The 17,498-nt window shown below is 40.7% G+C and overlaps 1 protein-coding gene across 1 annotated transcript in view; it reads left to right on the top strand.

Annotated features, from left to right (window-relative positions):
* The window catches only part of pappa2 (pappalysin 2), a 94,315-nt gene that overhangs the window by 28,629 nt on the left and 48,188 nt on the right, over positions 1–17,498 (top strand). Inside the window, exons 10-15 of the mRNA XM_026150132.1 lie at positions 46–228; positions 1,953–2,253; positions 8,581–8,709; positions 8,789–8,874; positions 13,560–13,756; positions 14,963–15,076. Coding sequence (XP_026005917.1) covers positions 46–228; positions 1,953–2,253; positions 8,581–8,709; positions 8,789–8,874; positions 13,560–13,756; positions 14,963–15,076 — 1,010 coding nt within the window. The remainder of the gene's footprint in view (positions 1–45; positions 229–1,952; positions 2,254–8,580; positions 8,710–8,788; positions 8,875–13,559; positions 13,757–14,962; positions 15,077–17,498) is intronic.

The raw sequence follows: 17,498 nt of genomic DNA, 5'->3' as shown, positions 1-17,498 counted from the left end.
AACACAACAGCACCAACACGTGTGTCTGTGTGATGTTGTCAACAGGACCACCTGATGTGGAACAGCCATGTGATTCCAGTCTCCAAGCGTGGAGTCCTGAGTTTAGCCTGTATGACACCAACGTGACGTCACCATGTCCGGGCACAGAGGGCTGCACCCTCACACTGAGGTTCCTACACCCTATTGTTCCACACGCCCTTACGCTCTGGGTCACGTATATCTCTGCGAGTAAGTGTCACTCCATAATAAATACTCGTCAGTTTTGAATAATAGGCACGGTGGGGAAATTAATTATTTGATCCCCTGCTGAAATTGTACGTTTTGCTCACTTACAAAGAAGTAGACAGTCTTGGGTAGTTTGATACTTTTATGATAGACAGAATATTAACCAAAAATCCAGAAAAAAGAACACTTAACATAAAATTTATGAATTGATTTGCTTCTCATAGAGTGAAATAAGACATTTAGTACTTGGTAGAAAAAGCCTTGTTGGCAAGCACAGCAGTAAGACTTTTGTTGTAGTTGGTCACCAGATTTGCGCAGATCTCAGGAGGGATTTCAGTAGACCTCTCTTTGCAGAAACTCTCAACATCCTTTAGATTTCTTGGCTGCCACTTGGCAATTTGAAGCTTCAGCTCCATTCACAGATTTTCTATAGGACTACATTTCTGGAGACTGGCTAGGTCACTTCTGGCCAGACCACAATGCGCTTCTTCATTAGCCACACCTTTGTTCCCTTCGTGGTCTTCTGGATAACCTGTCCTTGTCTCAACCAAGATTTTATGATAGAGGTCCCTGTCAATAGTCCTTCAGTGTGGTAAAACTGTCCTCTGTCCTTTGCAGAAAAGCAATGCCAAAGCATATTTGCACCTCCATGCTTGACTCTGGAGATGGTTTTCTTTGGGTCACATTCAGCATTTCCCTTCCTTCAAACACATTTGGTCAAATTGATGCCAACGTGCTTGATTTTGGTTTCCTCTGACCACAGCACTCTCTCCCAAGTGAAAATCATGAAGATGCAAAAATTAGGCTCGCATGTACACGTGCCTTCTCGAGCTGGGGAATCATTGTGGTGTTCTTGGTGACTGTGGTCCCAACTGCATTCAGATAATTAACAAGCTCTTCCACCACTTTTCTCATGGTCATCCTAACCCCAGGTTCTTATATAGCACTTTTCTACGGTCATTGAGCACTTTATACAACTCATCCATTCAGCCCAATCGTATGATTGTTTTTAGTGCTTCTATCTAACATTGACTCGCATTCACACTCCGATGGATGCATCGGAGGGCAACATGGGGTTAATATCTTGCCCAAGGATATTTGGCATGTAGACTGGAGGAGCCTGGGATCAAACCACCAACCTTCAGGTCTCCTTGAGTAGGTGACCCGCTCTACCACCTGAGCTACAGCCACCCTGCCAATAGGTAAGATCTTCCATGGACCTCCAGACTCAGCGTGGTTGATGACTGTCACTTTTGCACTGAGCTTCTTGCTGATGGTCTTGTAGTCCAGTCCAGTCTTGTCCAGATCTACAATCTTGTCCCTGATGTCCTTTGAAAGCTTTTGGTCTTACCCAGGTACTCTTCCAATGAAGAGGTTGGAAGGGAAGAAATTGACTCTGTGCATGTTACTAATTGAGATCTGATTGATTGTAATCTGTAATATTTTTGGTTGATGTACCATATCTCTTCATTAAAATGAGTGACTGTTCATTTCTTTGTTAGTGAGCTAACGTAGCCAGGGATCAGGTGCAAGTTAATCACAACAGGTGGGGCGCAGTCTTCCTTTTCTGGATGGTGGCAGACAAATACATTTACTCGAGAAAATACTGAAAGAACTCCATTAAAGAAACCTCCTTCCATGCAGCCATACATTATGTATACCTAAATGGGAAAATGTCTTTGTTGGAGATGTGCTGCATAACTCACCAACATTTTACCCTGTTGCAGACAGCCCAGCAATAGCCAACATCGAGCTGATCTCAGACACAGGGAAAAGTATTAACCTGGGACCACAGCATGTGTTCTGTGACTTACCCCTCACCATGCGCCTCGACACCCACAACGTTGCCATTGCTGCCATAAAATTCTGCACCTTGGAGATTATGGAGATTGACGCAGCCATGCTGTCTTCAGGCCCTGGCAGCCCTCTGTGCTCCAGCTGCCAGCCTCTACTCTACCACATTCGCCGTCAGCCACCTTTCGCCAGTAAAGCCCCCTTACCACAGACCCAGCAGACATTTACGGACAGGTAAAGGCTGCCTGACCCATCTGATTTACATGCAGATAAGCTCACGACAGAATTTTACTATGTTTCGCTCACAGGTAACAAGATGGCTTTCTGTTTTTTTCTCAGACCACAGAAAACTCCTTTGACATTCTTGGTTCTCTGAATATCTATTCTATCTATATCTATACGTCTGTTACATTATGGATGAAGTAGCGACAGCTAATGCTGTACAGCTCTGAGGTGAAGGTTATTTAAGGCCGGCATTGACTGCAGATTGTACAGCACAGCATGTGTGTGTCCTCAGATCCACTAATCCACAGATATCTGTCTCTTTAAAGTGTTTGGGCTGTGTTTTGTTTGAAAAACTTCGAACACAAACGTTTCCAACATGGGGATGCCGAGTGTGGATACTGATCCAAATCTGTTTCAACAACCATATACTTAATCAAAAGCTTGCTGAAGTTTCAGGGTTAAGATGAATCAGTTTGTATCCTGTCTCGTAGTGCGGGGTGTCCAAATGATTACTGGAATCCAAATGTAAATCCACAAGCCAGTTTTTCTTTTCTTTTTTAAGTCTCAGCAAATAACAGCCCTCAGTATAAAAATACCCCGTCTCTAATGCTTTTCTTATACACACAAAAAGCTGATAAGTACCTGCCAGGACATGACAGCAGTGTCGCATGATTGGAGATCATTTGGGAATGATTTCAAATGCAGTGGCACTTTGATTTTCTGGGAAGCTGTTGTTGTTTTACAAAGCAAGGGGGTATGGGGATGTTAGGTGGACACAGCTTCAAAAACAGTTTATTTTTCATGGAACACATCTCCTATGTTACACAAGCTGTGTCTAAGTGCAAAAAGATGTAAGAACCACGGGGAATTGAGTTATGTGGGACTGAGGAGGGCAAAGAGGGGTTGATGTGAGGAGACGGGAGAGTTTAAGAGCAATGAGTTTGGAAAGGAGGGGAGAGCGAGGAAGGGCGGGTGGGATAATGGAGAGTAGGGGAGATGAAAAAGAGGCGAGGGGAGGAGGGACAGCGGCAATTGAAAAAGATATACAGGCATACAGAGAGACACAAATGAGAGGTGTGGACAGAGTAGAGGTTTGAGGCAAAGAAAGGAAACTTGAAGTGAAGCACATTGTTGGTGAGGGAAGGAGAAGGGAGAGTGAACTGTGGTAACAGGGGGCTGATGGAGGCAAAAGCACACCAGAGGTGAAGCAAAGTAAGCAGATTAAGATCTCTTTCTTTTTTGGAATATGAACCAAATGTGAGCCAGAGAGGCCATAAACAGCAGTGACTGCTTGGATCAGATCCTTGGCCATTTCCTGCATCTGAACTTGCAGTATATGCTGAAAGGATGAGTGCGTAGGACTATATGACTGGTTAATTAATCAAAAAACCCACAATGTTAATATCCAATGTGATTTTTTTTTAAATCAGTGGATGAAAAAAAGCAGAAGCTGCAGAAATAGTTGATGCTTTAAGCTGTCGTACATGCAGCTCATTGTCTGGCAACCCTGGACTACACTGGAAACTAAAAGTGTTCCAGAAAGCCTGTTTCAAAGGCTATGTTGCCCCACTGATGTGTTTCCCTTTGCTCTAAGCTGAACCCAACCTCACCACTAACCCCAATCAGTTATCTGTTGTGTATAACCATAGCCCATCCTAAAACAATAAAAAAAAGAGAGTGAGCGAGAGAAAGTTAAAACTCTGGCTTCTTTTCACCTCGACACAGCTGGACAAATTAAAGTGGGTGTGAATAACAGAGGACTTCTTCAGATATCCAACAATTCTTTTGTGAAATGGACAAACAGGAATTTCCCTGCCTGTACCTTTGCAACGTTGGAATAGATGGCATGTGTCTGACTGTTCCAGCACTTTCAGAAAGTGACAATCAGTCATGTCCTTTTCCTGCGTTCACCAAGTTTATACAAAAGTGCAAGTCTGATGATTTGAACTTCTTGTTCCACGTCTTTTTTTTATTATTCATACAAAATTCTTTTTATTTTAATTCGTCTATGAATGTGAGTTTTCCCATTTCCCAGATTAATGCTTACCCCTATTTTATAAGACCATACTTTTACAAACTTTTTATATAAGCAGTTGTAGAATGTAGATCTAAGAGAAATCGCCATGGCAACTACATATGTTCATTTCATTTATTTGTTCATTTTCAGGCACAACAAATACCTATATTGAACATAAAATGCACAAAACAAAAAACAAAAATTGCCTGAAAAAGGAGTGGGACGAAGAAAACTTATTAAATCCCACCCCTATACTCACTCATCAACAAAAAAAAAACAAACTTCCCGCAGCTACGCCCATCATTGCATACAGACCCATCAACAGCCCCGGGCAGATACAAGCATCTAAACGGCAGCTCGCAAACAACAATTAGAGCCTTCATAACTGAATACAGAATATATAAATTATAAATTGCATTACCACAGGTAACAGGCAGTAATAACTACAAGTAACAAACACACATACATATACATACATATATATCTACACACACAAGTACATATATGTACATACATATGCACACTTTATGTATTTTTTTTTTAATTTTGGAATCCATACCAGCAATGGTAAGAGGACAGACATTACAGAGCACACTAAAAGCATCATGTGACCAGACCAACTGTTTGTAGAGAAATTTAAATCTATGAATATTTTTGCATTGTTTCAATTGTAAACTCAGACTGTTCCAGATTTTCACACCACATACAGACACACAAAAACCTTTACGGGTTGTTCGAGTTCTGGGTAATTTGAATTCTCCAAAGCCTCTCACATTATAAACCTTTTCTCGAATTTCAAATCTAGTTTGTAAATTTGCCGGTAAAAGTTTAGTAAAAGCTTTATACAAAATTATGGATGTATTGTAATTAACCAGATCCTGGAATTTAAGTAACTTTGCCTGAAGAAAGAATTTGTGAGTATGATCTAGATAACCAGCCTTGTGAATAATACGCAGTGCTCGTTTCTGTACTGTGACTAATGGATTAGTTGTATTTTTATATGTGTTTCCCCACACTTCCACACAATATGTAAGATATGGAAGAACCAGGGTACAGTACAGAGTACGAAGTGCATCTTTATCAAGGTATGGTTTCACTTTGTTCAAAACTGCGAGACTTCTGGAAATTTTGGTTTTTATGTGTCTGACGTGGGGTTTCCATGAAATTTTGTTATCAATTATGACTCCCAAAAATTTGTTTTCACTCACATTATCAATTGGTACACCTTCAATGATAATTGGTAATTCTATATTATATTTTAAATTACCAAAAAACATTGCTTTAGTTTTATTTATATTTAATGATAATTTATTTATGTCCATCCATTTTTTTATTAATTTTAGCTCCCTGTTTACGGTCATTACAAGATCAGTATAATCATCGCTACTGAAAAATATGTTGGTGTCATCTGCGAACAGTATGAGTTTAAGTACTTGAGAAACATCAAAAATATCATTTATGTATACATTGAAAAGTTTTGGTCCCAACACTGACCCTTGGGGAACACCACATGTAATACCAAGTTTCTCTGAATGGTAATGCCCTATGCTAACATATTGTTCCCGACCCGTTAGGTAACTTTTTAACCAGTTACCAGCTTTCCCTCGAATACCATATCTTTCCAATTTATCCAATAATATTGAGTGATTGATTGTGTCAAAGGCCTTTTTGAGATCAACAAAAATACCAACTGCATATTTATTTTTATCCAGTGTATCAGTAATTTCTTCTACTGCCTCAATTATCGCCATTGAAGTGGTTCTTTGCGTTCTGAAACCATACTGACCAACATTTATTATTTGATGTTTTTCAAGGAATTTTTCTAATCTTGAATTAAAACGTTTTTCTAGAATTTTTGAGAATTGAGGCAGTAGAGAAATAGGCCTATAATTGGTACAACTGTGTTTGTCATTACTTTTATATAGTGGTATTACTTTCGCAATTTTCATTTTTTTTGGAAAACAACCGGACTGAAATGATAAATTACAGATATATGGGACTAGCAATATTCAGAATAACCTGTTTAACTACAGACTTATGTTGAGTTCATTCTGAAAAATGGTTTATGATGAATGAATTTTTACTTGTTTACTAGAGAGAACACTGATTATCTTATCACCCTGGCACCTGTTAGTTTGTAGGATATATCAGGGAGCAAGTGAACATTATGTCCTTAACTTTGATGTATTAAAAGCAGGAAAATGTGCAAGTGTGAGAATTTGAGCGAGTTTGACAAGGACCAATTTGTGATGGCTAGATGACTGAGTCTCCAAAGCTCCTGTAAATGGTAAATGGACTTTGGAGTACTCAAAGCGCTTAATACAACATGCCACATTCACCCATTCACACAAACACTTCTAAGCTTAAGTGCTTACTATCTGACATTCACACGCAATCATACTCCAATGGATGCATCAGAGAGCAACTTAGGGTTAGTATCTTGCCCAAGGATATTTGACATGTAGACTAGGGAGAGCCAGGGATCGAACCACCAACCTTCCAATCAGTAGCTGCAGTCTGTAGTGATCAGTATCCATCAAAAGTGGTTCAGGAAAAAAAACAGCGGGGAATCAGCCACAGGGTCAAGGATCACTGATGCACTTGGGGGGTGAAGGCTGATCCGATCCAACGGACAAACTACCGAAGCTCAAAATGCCGAAAAATTGCTCATTCTGATAGAAAGATGTCAGAATACACAGTGCATCGCAGTTTATTGTGTATGTCGTTACCTGCAGACCTGTCATGGTGCCCATGCTGACCAATACAACCAGAACAATGGGGCCCGTGAGCATCAGAACTAGACCACAAAGCAATTGAAAAAGGTGGCCTGGTCTGATGATTATGTCCTTTTTCACATCATGTGGCTAGCCGACTGTGGCGGGGCGTGGCCTGCGGTGCCGTGCAGAGGAGGCGGACGCACCTGCACGGCATCCGCAATCACGCCCCGCCGAATTAAAACTGTAAACATACACGGCAGACCCAGTGGCATTTTGATACTTTTTATTAATGCTTTGACGGTTGCTGTCAACAATAGTCACAGAGCTGCAGCTCTCCCGCTGCCCGCTCAACATTATCACAACAACCCCAACCACAGGACCCAGTACAATATTTAATTCGGCGGGGCGTGATTGCGGATGCCGTGCAGGTGCGTCCACCTCCTCTGCACGGCACCACAGGCCACGCCCCGCCCCGCCACGCCACGCCACGCCACACAGACTTAATGTCTATTGTAGTAGGGCAAGAAGGCAAACTGGAGGAAGCAGTGCAATGCACACTGGCACAAAGAAAAATGGTTCAGAAATGGATCGAGGAGTACGATAACGAGTCTGAAGTGTTGTCATGGTCTTCGTTCAAGAATCTGTGGGACATGCTGGACAAACAAGTCCAATCCATGAAGGCCCCACCTTGCAATGACTTAAAGGATCTGTTGGGAACATCTTGGTGCAGATACCACAGCACACATTTAGGGGTCTAGAGGACTCCATGCCTCGGTGGGACAGGACTGTTTTGACAGAAAAAGGTGGGACCAACACATTATTGGGCAGATGGTCATGATGTTATGCCCGATTGATGTAATGTCAGGCCTCTAAGAACAAAGAAGAGAGAGGAGTTGTGGCAGAAGATATAGCAGACTATAGATACAGTTTAGATCAACAGGAAATGAGGACGTTTTTCACAACCTTCATTTCCTTCACTTATACATAATTAATAAAGGAAATTTCTAGAGTCTGGTGAAATTGGACACACCTTAGATAATGCAGTTGTGTGATACTCCTGGTCTACCCCAGGTGGATGCAGGGGCAGTTTATTTGTGCTAAGAAAACAGGGAGGACGGTCTTTTTATAGCCTCAGCACACCAAAACAGATCAATAGTCCAGACACATTAGCCGTGGTACTGTTACACATACTTCCTGCTATGAGGCTTTAAGGTCACTGGATAATACAAGGTTACAGGGAGAGCAAATTCCACTTTTTTGGCGATTGCTTACAGAATCCAACAGGATTAAAGCATAATGAATCTGTTTGGAAACATAATAAATACAATGCTTCCTTCCTACGTAGCACAACAGTATTTCTTTTTTAAAAAGTACAGCAAACTGGCACCATTATGCACAAAATTCTTATTTTATTAAGTATCGACTGACTCAAAGCCATTTATAATCAAGCCTATAAACATTATATGATCAGTTCATAACACAATGCAGTAAAAATGTGGGTAAATGCTCCTTTGAAGACTGGAACAATCTTCTGTTATAAGTTTATAATGCCAAAGGAAACATTACACAACAGTTTCTTGTCTCTGTTCTTGTTCTTCCCAGGTCTGTTACACAGGGAGTTAAGTACAAGTACACAGTCCAGGTGGAAGCTGATGGTCAGCTCAGTGACGCTTCGCCACCGCTTCTCTACACACATGGACAGCCTTACTGTGGAGATGGCCTCATACAGGGGTATGTTGCACATTAACATGCTGATAACATTGGTGACTAATTACACAGGGCATTGATAATGATGGTCCTCTCTCTGTAGGACAGAAGAATGTGATGACAGTAATCTGTTGGATGGCGATGGCTGCTCTAAGAGATGCGGCAAGGAGATGGGCTTTAAATGCAATGGTGAGTGCCATTCACTGTCTCTGCTGCTTCGAGTTTACACACAGTTTAAAATTGGAAGCCTGTCAAACTGTTTGAGGTTTTTCTTTTAATTACCAGACATAACACGAACCGACTCTCTCATACATGCAAAACACGAATACTATGTGAACTTTTAGTGTGAAGGAGTGGTCACTAAGTGGCCAGAAATCTCACATTTGTGCATGCAGCAGCATTAAGACACAGAAAAATTCAACCCAATCAAATTTAATTTACAAGACATAAAAGCTTCTGGCTTGAATGAATTCCACAAACCATTAATGTAACATCACAGCAACATAAGCGAAAACAGATGAGCTGAGGGGTGATAAGTGGTCACAAGTCTTTTGCAGAAAAGTATTTTGACATGAGGCTGGCAAAGAAGCATCCGGAAAACACTTTTCAGCAGTAAAGTACACGGTGTAGTCTGAAAACATGTGTCAGGCATGTTTCTCTGGTGATTTAGTGTTGACCTTGGAATATTGATAAATGAAGTTTATTGATTTTTATCAGAGATCATGCTTTGGTTTTGAATTGCAAAAATCAGCTTACAATAACACTTGCGTTTTGGACATAGTGTCCATTTTTCATTTTGTTTGATATCCTTCAGCTAAAATAAGTCATACATTTTTTTGTTATCAAGTCACATCTGCAGCAGTGAGCCAGCACCCTTCAGTCAGGGATCATAAACACAGTCAAAGGCTTTATTCTGCTAGTTTTTGTACAGTGACCCCACAGTTAGGTGATTGAAGGGCCACCTTGTAGCTCTGACTGCCCGAAGCGAATCAAGTGCAAGCAAGAGGGGTGATGAGGTTCATTATTTCTAGTTTTTATACCCAATAAGACGGCTCGAATTAGGTAAGAGCTGCTGTGGTTATGCTTTTTGGGGGGAGGGGTTGAGCTTTGGTGAGATTTATACAAGAACAATTTGTTCCTGTAATATATACAATAAACAATTGAAGATTTGCAGTAAGATGAGAAACCTTAACAAAAAGTCGTTTGTGGCTCAGTGGCTTGTGCAGTTGCCATAAAGCAGCTTTGTCCAAGATTTAGTCACAGACAAAAAAGATTCACCTGTTAATCCTCACTTTGAAAATGTGGCCTTGGTGTTCTGGTAAATGTCCTTTAAATACTCTGATCTGTTTCCAAGTGAACAACAATGAAACTGACTAGTTTCCTTTCTTACAAGCAGTCTTCCTCAGTGTAGGACTGACAGGCCGACTATGTTTCTATGACTAAAACCTTTTTTTTAGGATTATAGAGCAGTAGTGCTGATCCAAAAGCCATCGTTTGCACCAAAGTTTTCACAAACACCGTGATTTTTATATCAATCTGGCACCTAGTTTATAAAATAGGCCTAATCCAATTTTAGTCCATGTCTGGGAATTTAGTTCATTCATCAATAACAATAGACCAGGTGGTTAAAAAACAGTAAAAAGTACCAAAATCATAGTAAAGCTAAACAAAGAAGCCGCAGAGAGCGCCCCCATCATTTGCAATTCCGCTGCAAGACAACAATACTCTGTGTCCGCACCTCACCCAATCTGAAGCATGCAGACAGGCCACAAAACAACACAACATGGAAGGGGTTTTACCCAAAACACTCCATTGTAAGCACAGAGTTGAGAACCGTGCCTCTGTCATTGTGTGTTTTTCTCCTTTGAAGTTAAGTAAACACGTTCATAAAGTGCAACATGGAAGAGCTGAGCCAATCAGAGGGCACGAAGAAGGTGAACGCCATGCACGATTTCATTATGTCACGTCACAGGCTTGTCAACAAGTCGCTGCTTCTCATATAGACTGGCTGGATGAGAGCACGCAGTACTGTCAATAATAAATGAATCAGCTGCACTGCTGTGGTATGCGGTGTTCCTCCGCAGCCTCAGAGTTCATGCTCTGTGTAACTGACTGTTTGCTTGACACTCCTCAGCCGATAAAAGAAATATTCCATATGAAGGTGTGATAAGCTGAGATGAGACAGTGTGACCACTGCTTTCATTTCAGGCCGTGTGTTGTTTCTTCTGGCAGCTGGATGGTAGTTATTCAAGTTTTTAAGCTTGTTACAGGGCTAGAATTTCCGTCATCCAGTCAATTTATTTGTCAGGGGGAAACGGCCCCCCCCACCAGGGCTTGCTATGCCGTGACTGAAGTTATTACATCCCTTGTTTTACAATAAAAGACATCATGACTAGGAAGGAAAACCATTTGGCAAAAACAGGTTTTTACAAATTGCAACACTTAAAACCAATTATTCAGTTGTACGTCTTAGTCATAGACAGAATATTTGTTTGGGTTTTCTTGCCACATTTGCTTGACCCAGTTAACTCCCACTATGCCGCATCTGTGTCTCTGTTCTGTTTGCACCAACTACTTCTAAGTCCATCCTGTCACAGATTGGTTGTGGACAAGCTGGATTTTTTTAATGGCTTTAAAAAGGACTGCTTTCATTTTCCTTTTTTTAAATTGAGGTTACAGATTTTTAATTGTTTCTTTTAAATGCCTGATTAAATAAAGGTTGCACAGTATGGTTGCAGCATGCAGACCTGAATGAAAAACAGATGGCCTTAATAGTGACATCAAAGGTTGTCAATCAGTTCCTTTTTTGTCAAGCCTGATAAATACAACATTTGGAATTAAAATGACTTAATCATTTTCCACAGGTGTAGCCGCAACAGGGGTGGGGTGAGTGTTGAGTTCATGTAGTCTAATATTGCCAAAGAGGACAATATGGCTCTGAATGGCCTAATTTGCTTTTTTATCAGAACCATGTTTCCATTGATTAATTGAAGCCAATTGCGCATCATTGTTTTTCTGTCTGTGTGACCTCTGCAGCTGTTCGCATGTTCATGAGGCCAAACGTCTGAAGTGTGTAACGTCTGCCGCCCTTTTTATGAATACCTGCTGCATTATATGCTTTCACTTTTTCTGTGAGACACTGCTGTAGCTTGTTATATTCACTTCTCCACTTGTGGTCTGTTATACTGCAAGACAAATCATTTACACGTAGTTAGAATAAAACTATGTGTTAACATTTTTAACACATATCGCTGTTGTTGCCTTGTAAGACTTTACTTCTGTTTCTTATTTGGCAATGCCCTGTTGTGCCCACAGCATCCATGAACCGTCCTTGTGGTTTTCCTCTTTTCTTCTATGAACAGTTAGTTCCATTAGTATCCTTTACCCAGTGTAACTACTATACCTCCTCTGTACTTGTCTAAACCGTCTAAACCATCTTAGCTTCGCCTCTTTCTCTTTGTCTCCAAATCACTCGACCTGAGCTGTCCTTCTAGTATACTAGTTTCTTATCCTCGTGGTCACTCCAAAAAACATATAAAAGTATCTTCAACTCCACTTTGAAATCGTACATTACAGAACGTCTCACTACCAGCTTGTAAATCTTCCCTTTTAATCTTCTTCTGTCACAGATCACTCACCTTGCCTTCACTCTCTTTTTCACTTTTCTTATCCGTTTCTCTGAATCGTTGACCCTGGGTATTTAAACTCATCCACCTTCACTACCTCTTCTCCTTGCAGCTTCAGTGTCACACCAGTCTCCCTCTCGTTTACACCAATCTATTCTGTCTCTACTACTAATTTTCATTCTTTTCTCTCTAGAGCATACCACTTCTCCAGGCTCGCTCCCTACTAAAACTACAGATCACAATGTCGTCTGCATCATCTGTTAATCTGTCCGTCACGATTTTAAAGGCCTTTACTCTACTTTGTGTCATTGAAATCCTTAAGCAGCAATAAAAGTCAAGTTAAGGACATGGAACTTGATGACCTTTGCTATATGGAAAAGAAATAGGCCACACATGACACAATGTGGAACTTTCAGTCTCACTTCTCATTTTGTTGAAATGATTTAATTGATAAAGACCAGCATTAAAGGAAGTTTACATTAAACTACATATAATCAATGACTAATGCTTTGGATCTGATGGAACATCTTTCTGCAGGCCTGAAATGTTGCTCGAAAGTTTCTTTTTATACCCTTTATATTTTCCCATGCACATCTCAATGAGCGCATATTTGTCCATCAAGAGTGTCAGAATCCGTGGGTCAGCCCTAGTTCACAGAAATTCTGCCATAAAAGCGCTGCTGCTGCTTTAATTCATGGTGGAAAGTTTTATTTCCCTTATCTTCCCTTACCACTGATTAATTTTTAGAGTTATTAAAAGTTCAGTTCATGTGGAAAAAAATCTAAATATAGCAAGAGAGACAATAAAATAGAAAAAGGCATATTTTTGTCTGTGTTTTTGTCTTGTCTGACACTGCTTTGACAGTTTTTTGTAATTCATGCTGTTACACTGCTGCTGCTGCGACTTGCTTATCCGCAGATACCAAGTCACATATTAGGTTTCTCCTCATTAATATCACCAAATTACTTTAATCTTTAATAATTAATTGAAGTCAGAGTTCATTTCTCAGTGTAATTTACAGTCTGTTGACAGTGCAGAGAGTCAGATATGCTTCAGCTGACGTGGCTATCATTAACAGTGGCCAACGAAAATAGAATAGAATAGATTTGCTCAGATTTGGTTCACTGACAAATAGATTTGGATGACAGTCTAACAGTGGGGGATGATTGGATACCCTGCCAGATTAAGAAACCAGGCTTTATATTCTTTCATAAATCCTCCTTTCTCATTCTTTCCCTGTCTCCCAAGGTGAACCCAGTCAGTGTTATGTTTTTGACGGTGACGGTGTGTGTGAGGAATTTGAGAGGAGTTCCAGTGTTCAGGACTGTGGTTACTTTACACCTTTGGGGTACATTGACCAGTGGGCGAGCACTGCCACAGCTTCTCACCAGGACCGGACCCGTTGCCCGGCCCATGCTGCCACTGGGGAACCATCGCTTACAAAGGTATGAAATACCAACCACAGAGCACGTAAAAGACTTCCAGATGACAATAAAGTCAGCATGGAGCCCACTTTGAAAGTCCTCACCGCTGCTCGATGCATTTTTGGACAATGCTGCTTTTTAGTATAAATTCTTTAGATTCACCACCAAAGACAATTTCCAGAATCTCAAAGTTGGATGATTGAAATATTTCTTGTTTATAGATTTTAAAGCCAAACTTGTCAGTCATCAAGTTAAAATCAAATCAAACAACAACGAAAATCATTTTGATGATTACAAAATAATCTGCCTTGAGTGCATCTTTATAAAAACGGGAGTTATCACAGCGTAGGGTAATTTCACAGCTTATTTGTATTGTTTTATGTTTGCAGTCTTTTCATTCTAACGCTGTTGGACACTCAGGAGATGCATGAAGAAAAGTGATTATATTCTATAAAAACGTGCATTGAAACAAGAACCTGCATTAATGGAGTTTCACATATTGCAGCACTCAGGTGCACCTTGCTAGTACCAGGTTAGAACGCCTTTTGCCCTCAGACCGAATTCTTCATGATCCAACAAGACGGTGGAAAGAGTCCTCAGAGGTTTTGGTCCGTAATGACAGAACATCAGCATCACATAGAAATATTTACAGAGAACAGCCAAAAAAAAAGAGACATTATTTCAGTCAGTGGTGGTTCTTTGGTGAAAATGCCTTGTTGATGATATGTGACCTCGCAGCTATACCTGTTTCACTCCTTGTTAATGTGAATCAGCTAATGACATGACATCAACTCGATGCATTTACTAACCGACGTTAATAACCGGCCAGCCCCAAGAACGGCCCCGTCTTTTATGGTCTTGGAACGCGGGCAGAATGAGATGGCTGTTGTTTTGTCCACATGAGGACTCAACTGCCCGCCTCCCAAGTGGTACCCCAGGAACTATACCTCCTGCCCTCTAACTGCAAGCTTCTTTGGGTTGGTCGTGAGCCTCGCCCGTCTCAGGGACATATGAATCATTTCATTGGGTCATGACTGACACAAAAGAGTACCCTAATAAAAAATAAACTGATCTGAATAAGTTGTGTTGTCTGAGATTAATTTTGCTTCTTTTTTTCTAGCTTTCCCTGACTTCTTGCATACATAGCATGCATTTCCTTAGTAAGGTAAATGAACACTTTCAGTAACTCTTTCTTTTTTGCTCTGCTTGCCCCTCTTTGGTGCGCAGCTCTGCACGTACCATCACCTGCAGGGGAGTGAGAATTTGCCCCCTGATGCCTGGTTCCCGTGCACAGCCCAGTCTGACATAAACAACGACCTGGAACATTCACTTTGGCTAAAGGCAAGTGTGTTTATGTACGTGTGAATATGGGTGATTTCTCTTTATTGAGCAGCTGCCAGTGCTCTCTGGGACTTCTTCAAATGGCATTCAACGGTCACTCAAACAGGCTGCTGTCTCACACACACACACACACACACACACACACACACACACACACACACACACACACACACACACACACACACACACACACACACACACACACACACACACACGATTCATGGCCTGTATTGGTAACTATATTTGGTTATTTTCTAGGTCAACTATTAATTATGACTTCTAATGATCTGTAGATGATTACCAAATCATGAGTAACCTTCTGCTCGTTCTTTATTGAGATTTGATGCTTATTTCTTCCACCCGACGGGCACTAATCATCAAAATTATAATTACCATTGTTTTATTAGTGGAAAACTAAGTGTTATATAATTAACTCATCATTCATAATTAAATACTTAAAAGGTTCACAAGTTATTAAAATACTGGCATCTAATGGAATAATACTAATTTGCAATCACAAATAGCGCTTTTAGTCGTTCTGAATTCATATTTTATAATTAGAATTCATTAAAGCTCCATAAAAAAGAACTACAGCAACAAAAAGCATTACTTTGTTACTCTGTTCGTAATCATTTCAAAATGAGTCACAAACATAATACGTCATTTACTAAGTGTTGATTTGTGAGAAACCTTCATGCAAAGCATGAAATGGACATGCTGGTCCCGTTTTGTGATATTGGGTTGTATAGTGATATATTGAGCGCTGCTTCCCTGCAGCGCTTCACACTGATGTCCTGATCGTGTTCGGGACGGCGCACAGACCTGCCTTTCAATTCCAGACTTAGTGATGTGAAAAAGTGTTTGTTCTTTCCTGATTTCCTATTTTTTGTACGTTTGTCACACTTAAATGTGTCCAGTCAGCAAACAAATTTAAATATTAACAAAGATAACACAAGTAAAGACAAAATGCAGTTTCTAAATTAAGGGGTTTATTATTAAGATGAAAAAATAAAACCTCAAATCTGCATGGCCCTGTGTGAACAAGTGATTGATCCCTAAACCTTAACATCCACAGCAGCAACAATTGCAATTAAGCGTTTGCGATAACGGGCAATGAGTCTTTTACTCAGTGCTGTGGAGGAATTTCGGCCAACTCGTCTTTATAGAATTGTTATAGTTCAGCCACACTGGAAGGTTTCGGGCTCTTTTTAAGGTCATGTCACAGCATCTCAATTAGATTAATAATAACAATAATAAATTTTATTTATGAGCGCCTTTCAAGTCACCCAAGGACACTTTACAGTAGGATAAAACACTTAGTAAAACAATGGCAGAATAAGAACAATAAAATAAAAGCACAAGATAAAATGAACAAACAGTGGATTCACAGTGAATATGCAGATTTGAACAGATGAGTTTTGAGTTGGGATTTAAACTGGGGGAGAGAACCAATGTTTCTTATTTCTGGGGGCAGAGAGTTCCACAGCCTGGGAGCAGAGCAGCTGAAAGCTCTGCTTCCCACGGTGGTGAGGTGGAAGGAAGGTACAGCAAGCTGGATAGAAGAAGAAGAACGAAGTGAACGGGCAGAACAGGTGGTGGTTAACAGGTCAGAAAGGTAAGGAGGAGCGAGGTTATGAATGGCCTTGAAGGTGAGCAGAAGAAGTTTGAAAATTATCCGGAATTTCACAGGGAGCCAGTGAAGTTCCTGAAGAACAGGGGTGATGTGCTGGTAGGAGGGGTTCTGGTGATAATGCGAGCAGCAGAGTTCTGAACCAGTTGAAGCTTATGGAGGGATTTTTGGAGGAGACCATGCAAAAGAGAATTGCAGTAGTCGATACGGGAGGTAACAAGACTGTGGACAAGAATGGATGTAGACTGGGTGGAAAGAGAAGGAAGCAATCTGTTAATGTTACGTAGATGGAAGTAGGCAGAACGGGTGAGATTACTGATGTGAGATTTATAGGAAAGTGAACTGTCTAGGATGACACCAAGGCTCTTAACCTGAGGAGAAGGGAAAACTGTGGAGTTATCGATGGTGAGTGAGAAATGGTTCGCCTTCAAAAGGTTGGATTTGGTGCCAATAAGGAGGATCTCAGTTGTATCCTCATTGAGCTTTAGAAAATTAGAGGTAAACCAGGATTTTAACTCGGATAGACATTCTGTAAGGGAAGAAGGTGGGAGGGAGGAATCAGGTTTGCAAGAGAGATATAACTCTGTGTCATCAGCAAAACAGTGAAACTGAAGATGAAATTTGCGGAAGATGGTACCTAGAGGGAGGATGTATATTATAAAGAGAAGAGGGCCTAAAACTGAGCCTTGGGGTACACCAGAGGTGACGGGGAATAGACGAGAGCGGAATGATCTTAGTTGAATAAACTGGGAACGGTCGAGGAGATATGATTGAAACCAGGCGTGGGGTGTG

Source organism: Astatotilapia calliptera, chromosome 18, assembly GCF_900246225.1.
Source record: "Astatotilapia calliptera chromosome 18, fAstCal1.2, whole genome shotgun sequence".
In the NCBI taxonomy this organism is placed as follows: domain Eukaryota; kingdom Metazoa; phylum Chordata; class Actinopteri; order Cichliformes; family Cichlidae; genus Astatotilapia; species Astatotilapia calliptera.
This window is presented reverse-complemented; position numbering and strand designations above follow the sequence as displayed.